Source organism: Hemicordylus capensis, chromosome 3 (assembly GCF_027244095.1).
Source record: "Hemicordylus capensis ecotype Gifberg chromosome 3, rHemCap1.1.pri, whole genome shotgun sequence".
Lineage (NCBI taxonomy): Eukaryota > Metazoa > Chordata > Lepidosauria > Squamata > Cordylidae > Hemicordylus > Hemicordylus capensis.
The window spans coordinates 148,978,503-148,990,737 of record NC_069659.1 but is presented as its reverse complement, the minus strand read 5'-3'; the positions used below and the strand labels follow the sequence as shown (position 1 = coordinate 148,990,737).

Genomic DNA, 12,235 nt, shown 5'->3' with positions numbered 1-12,235 from the left:
TAATAGTTTATTTACTTGAAATATTATTTCTATTTCTCCCATTCTTGATGCGGGTCACAACAACACTTAAACCGGCTAACACCCCCCCCCCACACACACAAATACGGATTAAATGCAATTAGTTGCAATGCTATTCAGTGTTGTTGTTGTCCATAAGCCCTCCTGAATGCCAGCAGTGACCTCCTCTGGTGGAGTTCTTTTGGGAGGCTATTCTATATCCCTGGGAAGATTGCTACTTCTTGCAGAAGTGTTCCTTGCCTTGTGCAGTGATGGCACATGAAACAGGGCTTTCAATAATGATCTTAATTGGCCAGATGGTACATGTTGGGAGAACACTGTCTTCAAGGTATGTTTGTCCCACAATCTCCCCCACCCCTTTTTATCAGCGCATCCTGACTCTACAGGAATAGGGCTTAGCTTGATGGCACTGTCTTGCTGAGGCAAAGGTGATCTGGTTTTGGGTGCCTGGATGGGAGATGGGCTGGGAACTCCATGTACTCAGCCTGGAAGAAAGATGGGGCAGAAATAAAACATGCAGTAGGGCTCTGCCACTTTGGGGGATAACAAGGGTGAGGGCCAGGCTGTTTGGCTCAAGATCTCTTGCAGGTGTGTAAAGGAGGGTGGGTATTATAACTGGGCTTCTTTTTGAAATCTTGGGTGAGTTGAGTTTTAATGTGTCTGGGTCTGTCTGGAGATGGGGAGACGGGGGGGGGGTGTATCCACTGTTTATGGGGCAGCTATTCCAGTGGTGGAGGGCAATCAGTTCAAGGTTTATTACAGTCTATGACCAGCACAGCAAGGAAATAGAATAGAACATATAACACAGCTATAAAAACATAATACCACTTATATCACAATACCTTAGGGTATATTACTGAAACCAGCAAAAGCCTCCCAATCTTAAGGAGGGAGTTAATTACTAAAACTCAAAAATTTATAAATAAGAAAGAGTGAATATACAATTGAAATAAAAACATAAATAACAATTAAAAAATTACAGGTCAGCAGTCTCAGAACCCACCAACTATACTATAACTAAAAAGTTGTAGGGCAGCACTGGATTTTTTAATTAGAAGCTAACGCAATCTTCGAGCTGCTGCACAGAAGCCTGCCACTTTCCAAGTAATGGCAGGAATACTATCCTCAAGCAGGAAGGCTACTTGTCGGCTAGGCAAATTTCCTGGGGAACGAGCCAGCAATGGAACAGTGGTGGAGGGGAATAGAAGAAGTAACGTTGACAGGTCAGCAGGCTGTTGCAGGGGAAGGGAAATCAGAAACTTAATTGCTGTCTCCTGCTCAGAGGCCCAATTCTGAATGCAGGTATATGCACATGGCCTTGATACTGCTGCCCAGAACAAAACTCATTCCATACAGATATGAAAAAAATTAGAGGGACCACTGCAGGGCAGTGGACACGATAGCTCCTAAGCGTCCTCTCCGACCCGCTTAGAAACTGATCCCGTGGTGTACGGAAGAACTATGTGGGCCGAAGCGGCTACGTAACTGAAGCATAGTTGCAAAACAGAATAAATGTAGGCAAGGAAATAATGTAGGAGGTATGGGACATAAAAACTGAGGTAGGAAAAAGATGGGATATGGTTTTAAGTTATAACAGAGTTAGCTTAAAGTTGCTAGTTTCTAAGTCTTATTTCTTTGTTCATTTGTCATACATGTTTGCAAATGAGTGGGCCCCTGTCTGCTTGGTATGGTGCTGTATTTACATTTTGCCTTTTTGAATCTAGGATAAGTTAATGCCTATAAGCTTTTTTAGAATTGGGAAATAAAAATCTATTGCATTTGGAGGTCCACACTTTCACTTTGGGTAAAATTCATGTTATCGCTCAATTTCTTCTGTATATGCAATTAATGAAGTAGTTGTGTGGGGTTTTGTTGTCTTAAAAACTATGAATACAACTTCAGAAACTGCTTAAATTTGAAATGTTCAGATACCTTTCATATCCCAGAGGAGGAAGATTAGGGATTACACAGAAATGTTGTGTGACTCTGTGTACACATACTCATCCATGTATTTGGATGTAGATACACACAAACTCCCCACAGTGTACCCCTATTCATTGTTAGGAGGGCTAGGAAAGATTGCATTGTAGGGCTTTATGCATATCTCCATTGATTGCATCGGTTGACACTCCAATAAACTATGACATTGAATTGGCAGCATTAGCTCCGAGTCCCTCCCCATGTGCTCCCTCTCACCTTGTGCCTGAAGGCATTCTAGTTTAAACCATAGCCTTGTGTACTGTCTGACTCCTGGAGCTGGTGTTTAGCTGTGGTTTATAAATGAGGATTTGATCTTAGTTTCATATCCTGGTTTGTTAAACACCTGCTTCTAGGTTCGAATGAGGTGTGGAGTGATGCGTTTTACAAGCCAGGATTCTTGTATTGTAGCTCTGTGCCTAAGCTAAGTATGGAGGGAAAGGAGGGAGCAAATAGGCTTGGTGGTCTGCTCTTAAGGACATCCAGGCTTATGTGATGAAATTTGGTGTGCACGTCCAGAGCAATGTTCTGTGTTTCAAGCTGGATGTTTACTTCTCTCATGTACTTGTTTTATAAGAGGGGGAGGAATGCAAAAAATATTGTACTGTCTTATCTGAAGTGAAGCCTCTTAAATGCTGTGCTTTACGTGTACAGAAAATTTGGATTTAATAAGACCTTAGTTATGGCAATAGTTATATATTTGATGGATTCTTGATATGTTATGGGTTTATCACATTCATTTATTAACATTCATGTATGTTACTAAGCTATCTCATATACTCAGAACCATGGAAAATGTAGGTTAAAAATCAGATAATACAAAATTCACTGGCTAAGTTTCTGTTTAATTTTTGTGCTTCAGAGTTATTTAGGTCTATTTTGTTTCTCTTCTACAATGACTTCCTAGTTTCTGAGAATAGGCTTCCTTTCTACTTGAGAAATTATTGGTTTCATCAAAAGAACTTGCTCTTTATACCTCATCTTAACTGCTTCTATTCCTGTTTTATTTCTCAAGTCTGCCTTGGTGTACTGCTGTAGGAAAAGGAAACAGCTATGCAGATGCCTGGATGTATAGATCTATATAAATATGAATTAATAATGCATCTAATAAAATACCAAGCCCTTTTCCGCTTCTAATTATTAAAACGACAGATGCTTCCTGATTTATTTATTTTTTGGTCCCTTTGAAAAGGTTAGCTTAGCTTCCTTAAACTACGCCAAGCCTAGCTCTTTTAGATCCTTCCTCTAGAACATGGTCCCTGCCCTTCAGAATCAATTCTAAATTGTGGCAAACTTTCTCTGGCAATTGTTTTTATAACTCAGATTTTCTTTTTCTTTTTTTTTCTTTTAAAAGTATGTTTTCCCATCTGAATAAGAATAAGAATGAATTGGGAAAATCAAACCTAAGCCTGCTTAAATAATTCTTAAAATTTTCTGGTTCACGTGTGGTGATATTGAACTCTTTAGTCATAGGCTTTAATTTGTGCATGCTGCTGACCTGATGCTGTGCAGGGACACTCACTGCATCCCTTCATTCAATTCACTCTAATTATCACCAACTTCCTGGGGAGCCTGCTTAGATGGAACTGGCCGCGAATGTTTGTTGTTAAGTAGTAAGATATTAGGCTACCCTGGTTACATTTAACAAAGTAGTTTTAGACTCTGAATTTACATATAGATTATCAGTGTAGTACACTCAAATTTGTAGTTCTTTGTATTTGTCCAAATATAGGCTACACTTAGCATAAAATGAAAATTTAATATTGTAAGTTTTTATATGCATCAATGTGTATGCCTCTGTTCATTATACACAGTGAGTCTTCTCTCCCCTCCCCTCCTCTCATTTTTAGTGTATGTGCCAGTGAGCATTCATATATAATCTCTGTCTACACAGTGCCTGCTTATGATACAATAATTATGTTAAGGTTTTTTTCTGCTTTAAACAATTGTAATTAAAGGAGGTAGTGGTAAACTTATTTGCTGGCATGCATATGTGTTAAAATGTAGACATTTTGTCTTTTCAGGTTCATGTGAAAATGGCGGATGAAGCAGTCTGTGTTGGCCCAGCTCCCACTAGTAAAAGCTACCTCAACATGGATGCTATCATGGAAGCCATTAAAAAAACCCGGGCCCAAGCTGTGAGTCTGAATGAGTCTCTCCTCTGCAGCTGTTTCATATATAGAAAGCATAGAAGCTAGAGTTTGTATTTAAAGATTAAAAAAAAAAGCGAGGGGGAGAATGATTGAATATGCTATTCCAGTTTAGTTCATGTCACATGAGTTAAATGTGGCCGAAATCGCTACTGGAAATCAAAGGCTTTTGTAGCATCTGGCAGTGCCGGTCGCTGATCCTGCAGGTGGCTGCTGGATTCAGCTTTCACACCAGGGAGCAGCTTCAGTTCATTTCCAAATTTGCTGAGGGGAAAAAAAAAATCCCAATTAGTTTAAAGCACTAACCCTTTCTGTGCCATTGCTTCTCTTTTTGGATGTCTTTTATAATATAGCAGTGCCTGTTTTAAATTTCTGGGGTTTTAAAAATCTAGTTCTTTTTCTTCTTCCCCAAGTTGGCATTTGTGCGCATTTTTATGCACACAGTTGATACTCTGATATCGGTAAATGGTGGATCCAGAAATTATTTTCCACTTCTTTTCTTTGCTGACAAAATACGCTGTAGCCTGGATAGATATGAACAAGTTGTTTGCTCTTCTTCCTTCACCTCAAATTAGATCAGATATTCAAAGTTTAACATGAATGAATGTTGTTGGGGTTTTTTTTAGGATGGAAATAATGCTTTTTTGTTGCATCAGTGAATACAAATGTGGTGCTCAAAACTGCTTAATGCAAAAGCATCCTTAAATAAAATTCGATAGATGGAAGTCGGTCAACACCAGCAATTACCCTGGAGTGTCTCAATTAGCATTATTTCTTTTGAAATAAATGTTTCAGTATGGTGCATTTGGAAGGGGGAAGGGAGGAGGAAAAATGGCAAACAACATTAATTAGCTAACACACTGCAGATGTTTACATTGTTTGTTATTTAAAAAGACTTAATGGAGATAATAGTTTAGGCTTTAATCTTTAGTCTGCCTCGTATTTCCTTACTGTGAGTTTACATATGATTAGAATGATGAAACCGACGGTTTTTTCTAGATTACTGTGTTGTGTAATTATACACCGTGTTATTTGTAGTATTATTTTGATGCTGGGGCATATTACTGCTTCCCCCTACTCTAACAATTGTATATTCTGTTCAGTTTGAAGTGGGGTTTTAGTAGTGCTACTAGATGTGGATGGACACTGTTAACTCGGAAGTTGGGAAAATGTGTTGGAAAGAAAAGCATGGATGGTTAGGAAAAGACTAATTTGGAGAGGGTGGGTGAAAGAAAGGCTTACACTGAGAGAAAAGTAGAGGGGAATAACTTGCTGAATTCGCTGTACAGTTTGGAGAAATGAAAGAGGAGAGGAAGAGAACAAATTCAATGACCACTTGTGGGTAGCTTTCAAGACTTTGCATCTCACTGAAGTTGTATGTCATGTGTATTGGATCAAGATAATATGTATTCATTGTTGTGAATATGCAAAGTCATTGGCAAATGCATGTGAAATATCATCATGCCAGAGATTTGTGGCCAGAGAGTGTATGATGCTGCTATGGTAATAATGCAGGTGTCAGTGACCCAGTTTATACATGATGATGTGCATGTGGAACTGTACAAGTCTTCTGTTCCATTTTTTTAATATGCCTGGCAGTATATTTAAAGCAGGTTTAAGAGATGCAATTAGGTGAAGTGATCTGTATTGTTAGTGTAAGTTTTTCTATTTACACAGAATCCTTCACAGGATAGACAATGGAAAGAGACTCCTGCAGAATAATATATGATCCTTTATCTGTGACAATCAATTCAGCTGTTAGGAAAAGTGATATAGGAATATCTTCTCAACTAGCATAAAGTACAAGAGCATTTTTTGCTTTGAATTTTTAAGTACTGCTGGAATAATGTCTACATCAAGCTTCCAGATGTCTGAAACAATGAATTCTATCCCTGGCTTTTATTTTTAAAGGTACATCCAGGATATGGGTTTCTTTCTGAAAATAAAGAATTTTCTAGGCGTTTGGTAAGTGATGATGGTGTTCTCTAATTCTTTTATTCCCTGGTGAGAGCATTATCAGGTGTGTTGTTTTAGTTGTAGCTGTAAATTTTAAATTATTAGCCAGTGTGATTTATGTGTTAAAGCTTTAATCACAAATTTCCTCTCTTCAGTTCAGTTAATTGGTGGGGTGATCAACAAACAAAACGTTGAGGTCTTTTGACTCTCAAAGGGCCTGCTGCTGTTTTAGGTCACCATCTTCTTCTTCCCTTTGCCCCACTTGATGAAAGAGAAGCTTAAGAATTCCTTTCTTTTTAGTGTGTTTCCAAAACTGTATTTGATAATTTGTCATATAGAATGAAGCTATTGTGGTTTTCCCTCTAACATTAAAAGTCAAAAACAACTTAAAGAGAACTGGAGTCGATTAAAAGCATCAGTACTTTTAACACCTTTACATTAAAGTACTAATGGGCTTTGACCTTATTTATTTTTTGACGCCTTTTTGGCGCTTAGATGTACTGTCTATTTCTGAAGGCAATGAACAAGGAACTGAGAAATATTTCTTCCAAAAATGAATGTCTTCTATAGATAAAGTTTTTAGTCTTTTCTCATTTGGGGACTTATTGCTGTTGCTTCTTTCAGGATCCTCCATAAAGATACCTTCAGGCTTTTTTTGGTTCTTAATGTTATGATATGTTTGTGTGCTAATATCAATTTTAGTTATTCCTATTTGCCTTCAAGACTTGTGTTAATGGGTGTCTACTCCCACCCCAACACACTAGTATAGATGCTTACAGTATTTAAATTAACTGATCAGAGAAGTAATATGTTAATCAATTTATCAATTTGACAGTGCAGGAAGGAAGCTGTATTTCAGTAACCAAGTCAGCCCTGATAACAGCATATTTGGGATTCATCTATCTATCCTACAGTGTCGCTGAACAAAAATAATTGTAATGGCTGCTAATAGTATGAATATTTAAGATCCTTAGGTTGTCTACCTAGTGTCTGTCTTCCACTGGACTATGGTAGGGATTCAAAGGTCAATGCATGGACCTCTGTGCATGTGCAACCGAGTTTTTCTAATCCCTCTTACCATTGTTAAGGGAACAGCCTGTTTGGGGGCTCCCAGAAGCACCCCTACATATGATTTGGAACTACAGACTTGTAGTTTCCATTTTAGCTAGTGGGCTCACCATTTTGCCTACATGGGCTAACCCCCAAGAATAAGCATGGGAAGGTAACTCCAGGTCAGGCCTAACCCATGACTGAATGAGGACTATTCCTTGTGCTCCCCCTCTGTTAATGCACAGAGAAGGTCGCTGAATAGACCCGAGTGAAGGAGAAGCTATTTCTCTGAAATGAGTAGCCAAAACCCGTCTCATTGTTGGTATAAAGGATTAGTTTTCTAAGCTAATTACCTTCACAGGAAGAGCAGATAAGATTGCAACAGATTCATCCCTCTCATATATGTGTTTAATGGGTGTCATGAAACATGGGGAATGCGCTCATTATGTTAAAGAAATATATTTCTCTTCTGCCCAGAAGGTCTTCCTGACACAAGATCAGCTCTGAGTCTGACTGTTCAATGTTTTTACATACAGGTTGTCTACACCTTTTCACTTCATTGTGCTATAGAGCACCCCCATCTAGAGCTGACAAAATGTATTCTCTTGTCCACCACAGATGTCACCCTCCTCACCAATGAAGTGTGGTCAGCATTTGGCCCCAAGGCAGACCACTGCCTATTTGTATCACAGACACCATCAAACAGTGTGTCTCTTCTCTGGATTCACCAGCTGCGTGTATGTATGTCTGAGCATCAGCTATTCCATCTGGCTGTGCCTTAGCCCTCATGCCCATCCCACTTTCAGTATCCAGTTTGGCCCTGTCTCCAGACCCAATCTGTGCTGCATGCTTGGCTGCATCAGGGAACTGGTCTCTTGGGAAAAGACCACTTTCATTTTACTGGATTCCTGACTCACAAGTGGCATTCAGGTCTCCACTCTTGCATCTGTTTTCCTGCTTGTTTCTAGAGAGAGATCCCTCAGCACCTGCTGAGCAACAAGTGTCTGACACACCATTGGAAGAAAACAGGTATACTAACCAATCTTTGCTCCCCTCTCTCCTTGCTCTCTTTTAAGTCTAAAGCTATCTCCTAAAGGCTTTGAGTTGGATCTCAAGCTAAAACGCCTCTTTGTGAGCCTCAAGTTAGTTTTATTAGTCTTATTAGTTAATACTGTGTTGCTTATTAATCAGTTTTTCCTTTCTGTACCCTTTATTATCCTTCAATAAATCTGATTGTATTTGACAACTCTCTGCCAGTAATTTCCAAGACTAAACCTTTGCACAAATTTATCTTGTAATGAACTGCTCACTGTTGATTTCCCCACACAAGTCCAAAAGTTAGTCAGGAGTGCATAGCCAACAGTCCAGATGAGTTTAATTACTTCATTACAACATCGCTATAGCTTCTCATCTGGAAAAATGTTTCCTTAAGGTGAGGATTGTGTGGACTGGGATTCAGTTCAGTACCAAGGACTGGAGTTAGAGAGAAAAATCTGATTTCCATTGGGATATGGATCCTGACTGATATATGCTGAGTTCCGTACTTTGCTGCAAGTGGGACATTACATTATTAAGAAAAAGGCAGACTTTAAAATCTCTAATCTAAATTGAATTTCTAATTTTGTAATTCTTGTATTTCCTGAACAATAGTGGCATAAACATACTAGTTCTCAACTAAATAAAGCCTTTCACCTACCTAGGAACATAGTCCCAAATCTCTGGTCTACAGTCCATGTGTATTTTGCACTACACAAATTTTTGCTTTGAGACAGCAGTGAAGAACTCTGAAAGCGATGCAGTTCTGCTTGGCTCTCTGTACAGATGCAAATACTCTAAACGAGACCACTTATTTGAAGGTATAGGCCACAGTTCAGTATGTTTAAGTGCTCAGAGCTTTCCAGAAGCAATGGGAATAGTTACTGGGCAAAACAGTGTGAGATGGAAAGTACACTGCTATTGATAGACATAAATATGCATAGGGCAGCATTCAAACTATGTTAGTCATTATTAAGCACCATTGAAATCAAAGAGACAAGTTAGTCATGACTAACCTGTCCCATTAATTTCAGTTGGGACCATAATTTTGCTGCAATAATAGAATACCTGACCCAATGTGTAATATTTACCACTCTTACTTCAGAAGTTTTAAATATTTCCCTCCATTTCCCCCTTTTACATCCAAAAGCAGCTTTTAATTCAGTGTGTGTTGCAGAAACTCATAATTGAGTTTTAAGGAAAATGTAGAATTTAACATATGATATTTCTGATTTCATTTCCAACCATTATTTTAAGTGACAATATAACTGAAATTTATATAATCCACTCTGCATACCCTTAGTTTGACCAGACCAGTTTTCCTTATTTTCCAATAGGCAATGATTTCCAGTCATGCCTTTAAGATACTTAAAACAACTTCAAAATCACTTGACTTGGCACATCATATACTGAACAGAATTGCATTAGGCTTCATGGGGAGTGTGTATCTTGTCAACTTTTTTTTTTAAGCCTACTTTCCCGGTATTCAATATGTGTGTGTGTGTGTTTGTGTGTGTGTGTCCGTGTGTCCCCACCTATCGATTTCACAATGCCTGGACCAATGTGGACGCAATTGAGTACAGTTGTAGGTAGGGATGTGCACGGAACTGGCAGGGGCCAGTTTGACGGCAGGGTTGGGATAACTTTAAGGGCAGGGAGGGTGCACTTACCCCTCCCTCTGCTTTTCCTGCTGGTGCAGGTTCGTGCACATCCCTAGTTGTATGGACACCTCAACAACATAGTTTGTGATGATAAAATGCACCCCAGTTCAATATGGCGGACGCACAAACACTTGATGCACAGGTGGGCTAACCTGTGAACCACCTAACCAATTTGAACAAAATTTGCTATATAGGGACATCCCAATCATGTAGTTTGTGATGATGTCATGCACCATGATTCAAGATGGTGGATGCATAAATGTTTGAAGTGCAAGAGGGCTAACTTGTGGACCACCTAAACCCTTTGGGCAAAGTTTGGTACAGTTGTAGGTACCCATAGGGACACCTCAAACACATAGTTTGTGGTGATGTCATCCACCCCAATTCAAGATGGCAGACACAGGAATGTTTGAGGTGCAAGTGGCTAACTTATGAACTGCCCAATCAATTTGGACCAAATTTAGTCCAGCTGTAGGGATAGTAAAAGGAAAGTTGGTAGATTAGTTCTTACTAGTTGTTTTTAAACATGTTAATCAACTGTGGAAGTAGGTCATTAATTGTGATCTATGACATAGCCCCTCATGTCCCCCTCACAAAATGATATATGTCATAGGTCACAATGAATAATGATAAAATTGCACTTTTCAACAACAACATTTTGGAGTGGTTTATATCCCCCCCCCCAAAAAAAAGAATAAGAAAATGTTCCTTGTCCTAAAGAGACTCATAATATAAAAAGAAACACAAGGTAGACACCAGTAACAACCATTGCAATGATGCTGTGCTGGGGTTGAATAGAGACAGTTGCTCTCCCCCTGCTAAATATAAGAGAGCTGCAACCTTAAAATATACCTCTTGTGTATATGCCTCTTGTGGCTGTGATACTTGTATATTCTCTATGTCTATGTATTCATGTTCTATACAGCATTTTGCAATACCAGTCCTCATGTGAGCTAGGTAAAGAATTTTCAAATACTGCTGTTTTGAGTACTAGAAATATCTAATCTTGTTGCAGTAGGAATGTCACTGAGTGAAGATATCTGAATTTTATGCAATAGGCAGGGTTGCTCAACTTTGGCCCTCCTGTAGATGTTGGCCTTCAATTCCCATAATCCCTGGCTATTGACTGCTGTGCCCGACATTTATGGTATTCCAATAACAGCTGGGGGCTGAAGTTGAGCAGCCATCCAATAGAGGAATAGCAACTGTGCAAATATTGAGTTGTATCTAAACAACTGTGAGCACAGTGAAGCTTGTGCAGTGAGGTTTTTGTCCTCCTTCCCCATATTGTTATCCCCTGTGCCTCCTGAAAAACTGCCCCTGAGAGTTGGTGGGGAGGGACTAGGGAGCAGCATGGCATGTGACATGGGGGATGGAGGGGAGGGATGGAAGGGAAGGGGAGATGACTGATGCCTTGCTCCATTTTGCAAATTTGCCCTCTTCCCTTGAAGTCCCGTGCACTACACGTCATGCTGTTTTCTAGGGCCCCAACCCTCAGTATTTTGTATTATAAATCATAAGGCCGTGTGTGTGTGTGTGTGTGTGTTTGTGTGTGTGTGTGTGTGAGAGAGAGAGAGAGAGAGAGCGCGAGCGCATGCGCATGCTCAGTATAGCTACAAATGTGCATTGTTGACAGTTGACCTCAGACTTTTCACCCTGGTGAATGATCTATACATACATAAATGCCATCCCCATCCTAAGTGTGTGTATGTCCCTCTTTATCTCATTCTCCTCTCCCTCCCCTAAAGCACACATTTTTGTTTTCATTGTCAGGCCTCTTTTCTGTCCTCTGACTCTAGTATTTCTTATCTACCGGTTCCCTCCTGTTCTAATTTCTAGCTCTTTCTTCCTTCTGTCCCATAGCTCCCTTGGCGCTCTTTCATTCTCCATTTCTGTCCCTTTTCCTCCTGTGCCTTTCTTAATTCTGACTCCAGCTTATTGTCTTACTCTGCATTCAAATGTCGCCCCACCCCAATTTGGTGTAAAGCAAACACCCTCAAATTGAGGTGGGGATAGTGGGATGATCTTTGGTGAGAAACACATTTGCACATTAAAGCAGGTTTTCAACTTCTCCTGCCTTTATTTGATCAGCTGTGTGCCTAGGAAAGTTGGGTGGGGGGAGGATACAAATGGCAGACAAACTGTTTCTCCATCCTAAAATGGCCACAGAAGCCCAACCCTGTAATGGACTTACTTTTTTGTGCAGTTCCCTGCAACTGCATTACACAAATATTAAGCACTGCAAGCTGAGCAGTAGTAAAAGCTAATTGCCAAATAGCCGCTTTGGTGGAAGCAAATTGCCCATTTCTTTTTTTGGGCAGTGACAGTTTTGTAGCTAGCAGGAAACCTGAAAAAGGGGTAGGGGAGCATTCTGTGGAACTCCAAAGC

General features: G+C 39.7%; 1 protein-coding gene across 5 annotated transcripts in view; it reads left to right on the top strand.

Annotated features, from left to right (window-relative positions):
• Positions 1-12,235, top strand: part of PCCA (propionyl-CoA carboxylase subunit alpha) — a 335,273-nt gene that overhangs the window by 47,033 nt on the left and 276,005 nt on the right. For 4 of the 5 annotated variants that reach the window (XR_008319164.1, XR_008319165.1, XM_053307833.1 and 1 more), the window contains exons 5-6: positions 4,020-4,133; positions 6,057-6,110. Coding sequence is in view for 3 of the 5 variants with exons in the window: in XM_053307833.1 (XP_053163808.1) it covers positions 4,020-4,133; positions 6,057-6,110 (168 nt within the window). In the remaining 2 variants the exon portion in view is untranslated. Of the gene's footprint in view, positions 1-331; positions 347-4,019; positions 4,134-6,056; positions 6,111-12,235 lie in introns of those variants that run through there. The other variant, XM_053307835.1, reaches the window with a different exon arrangement.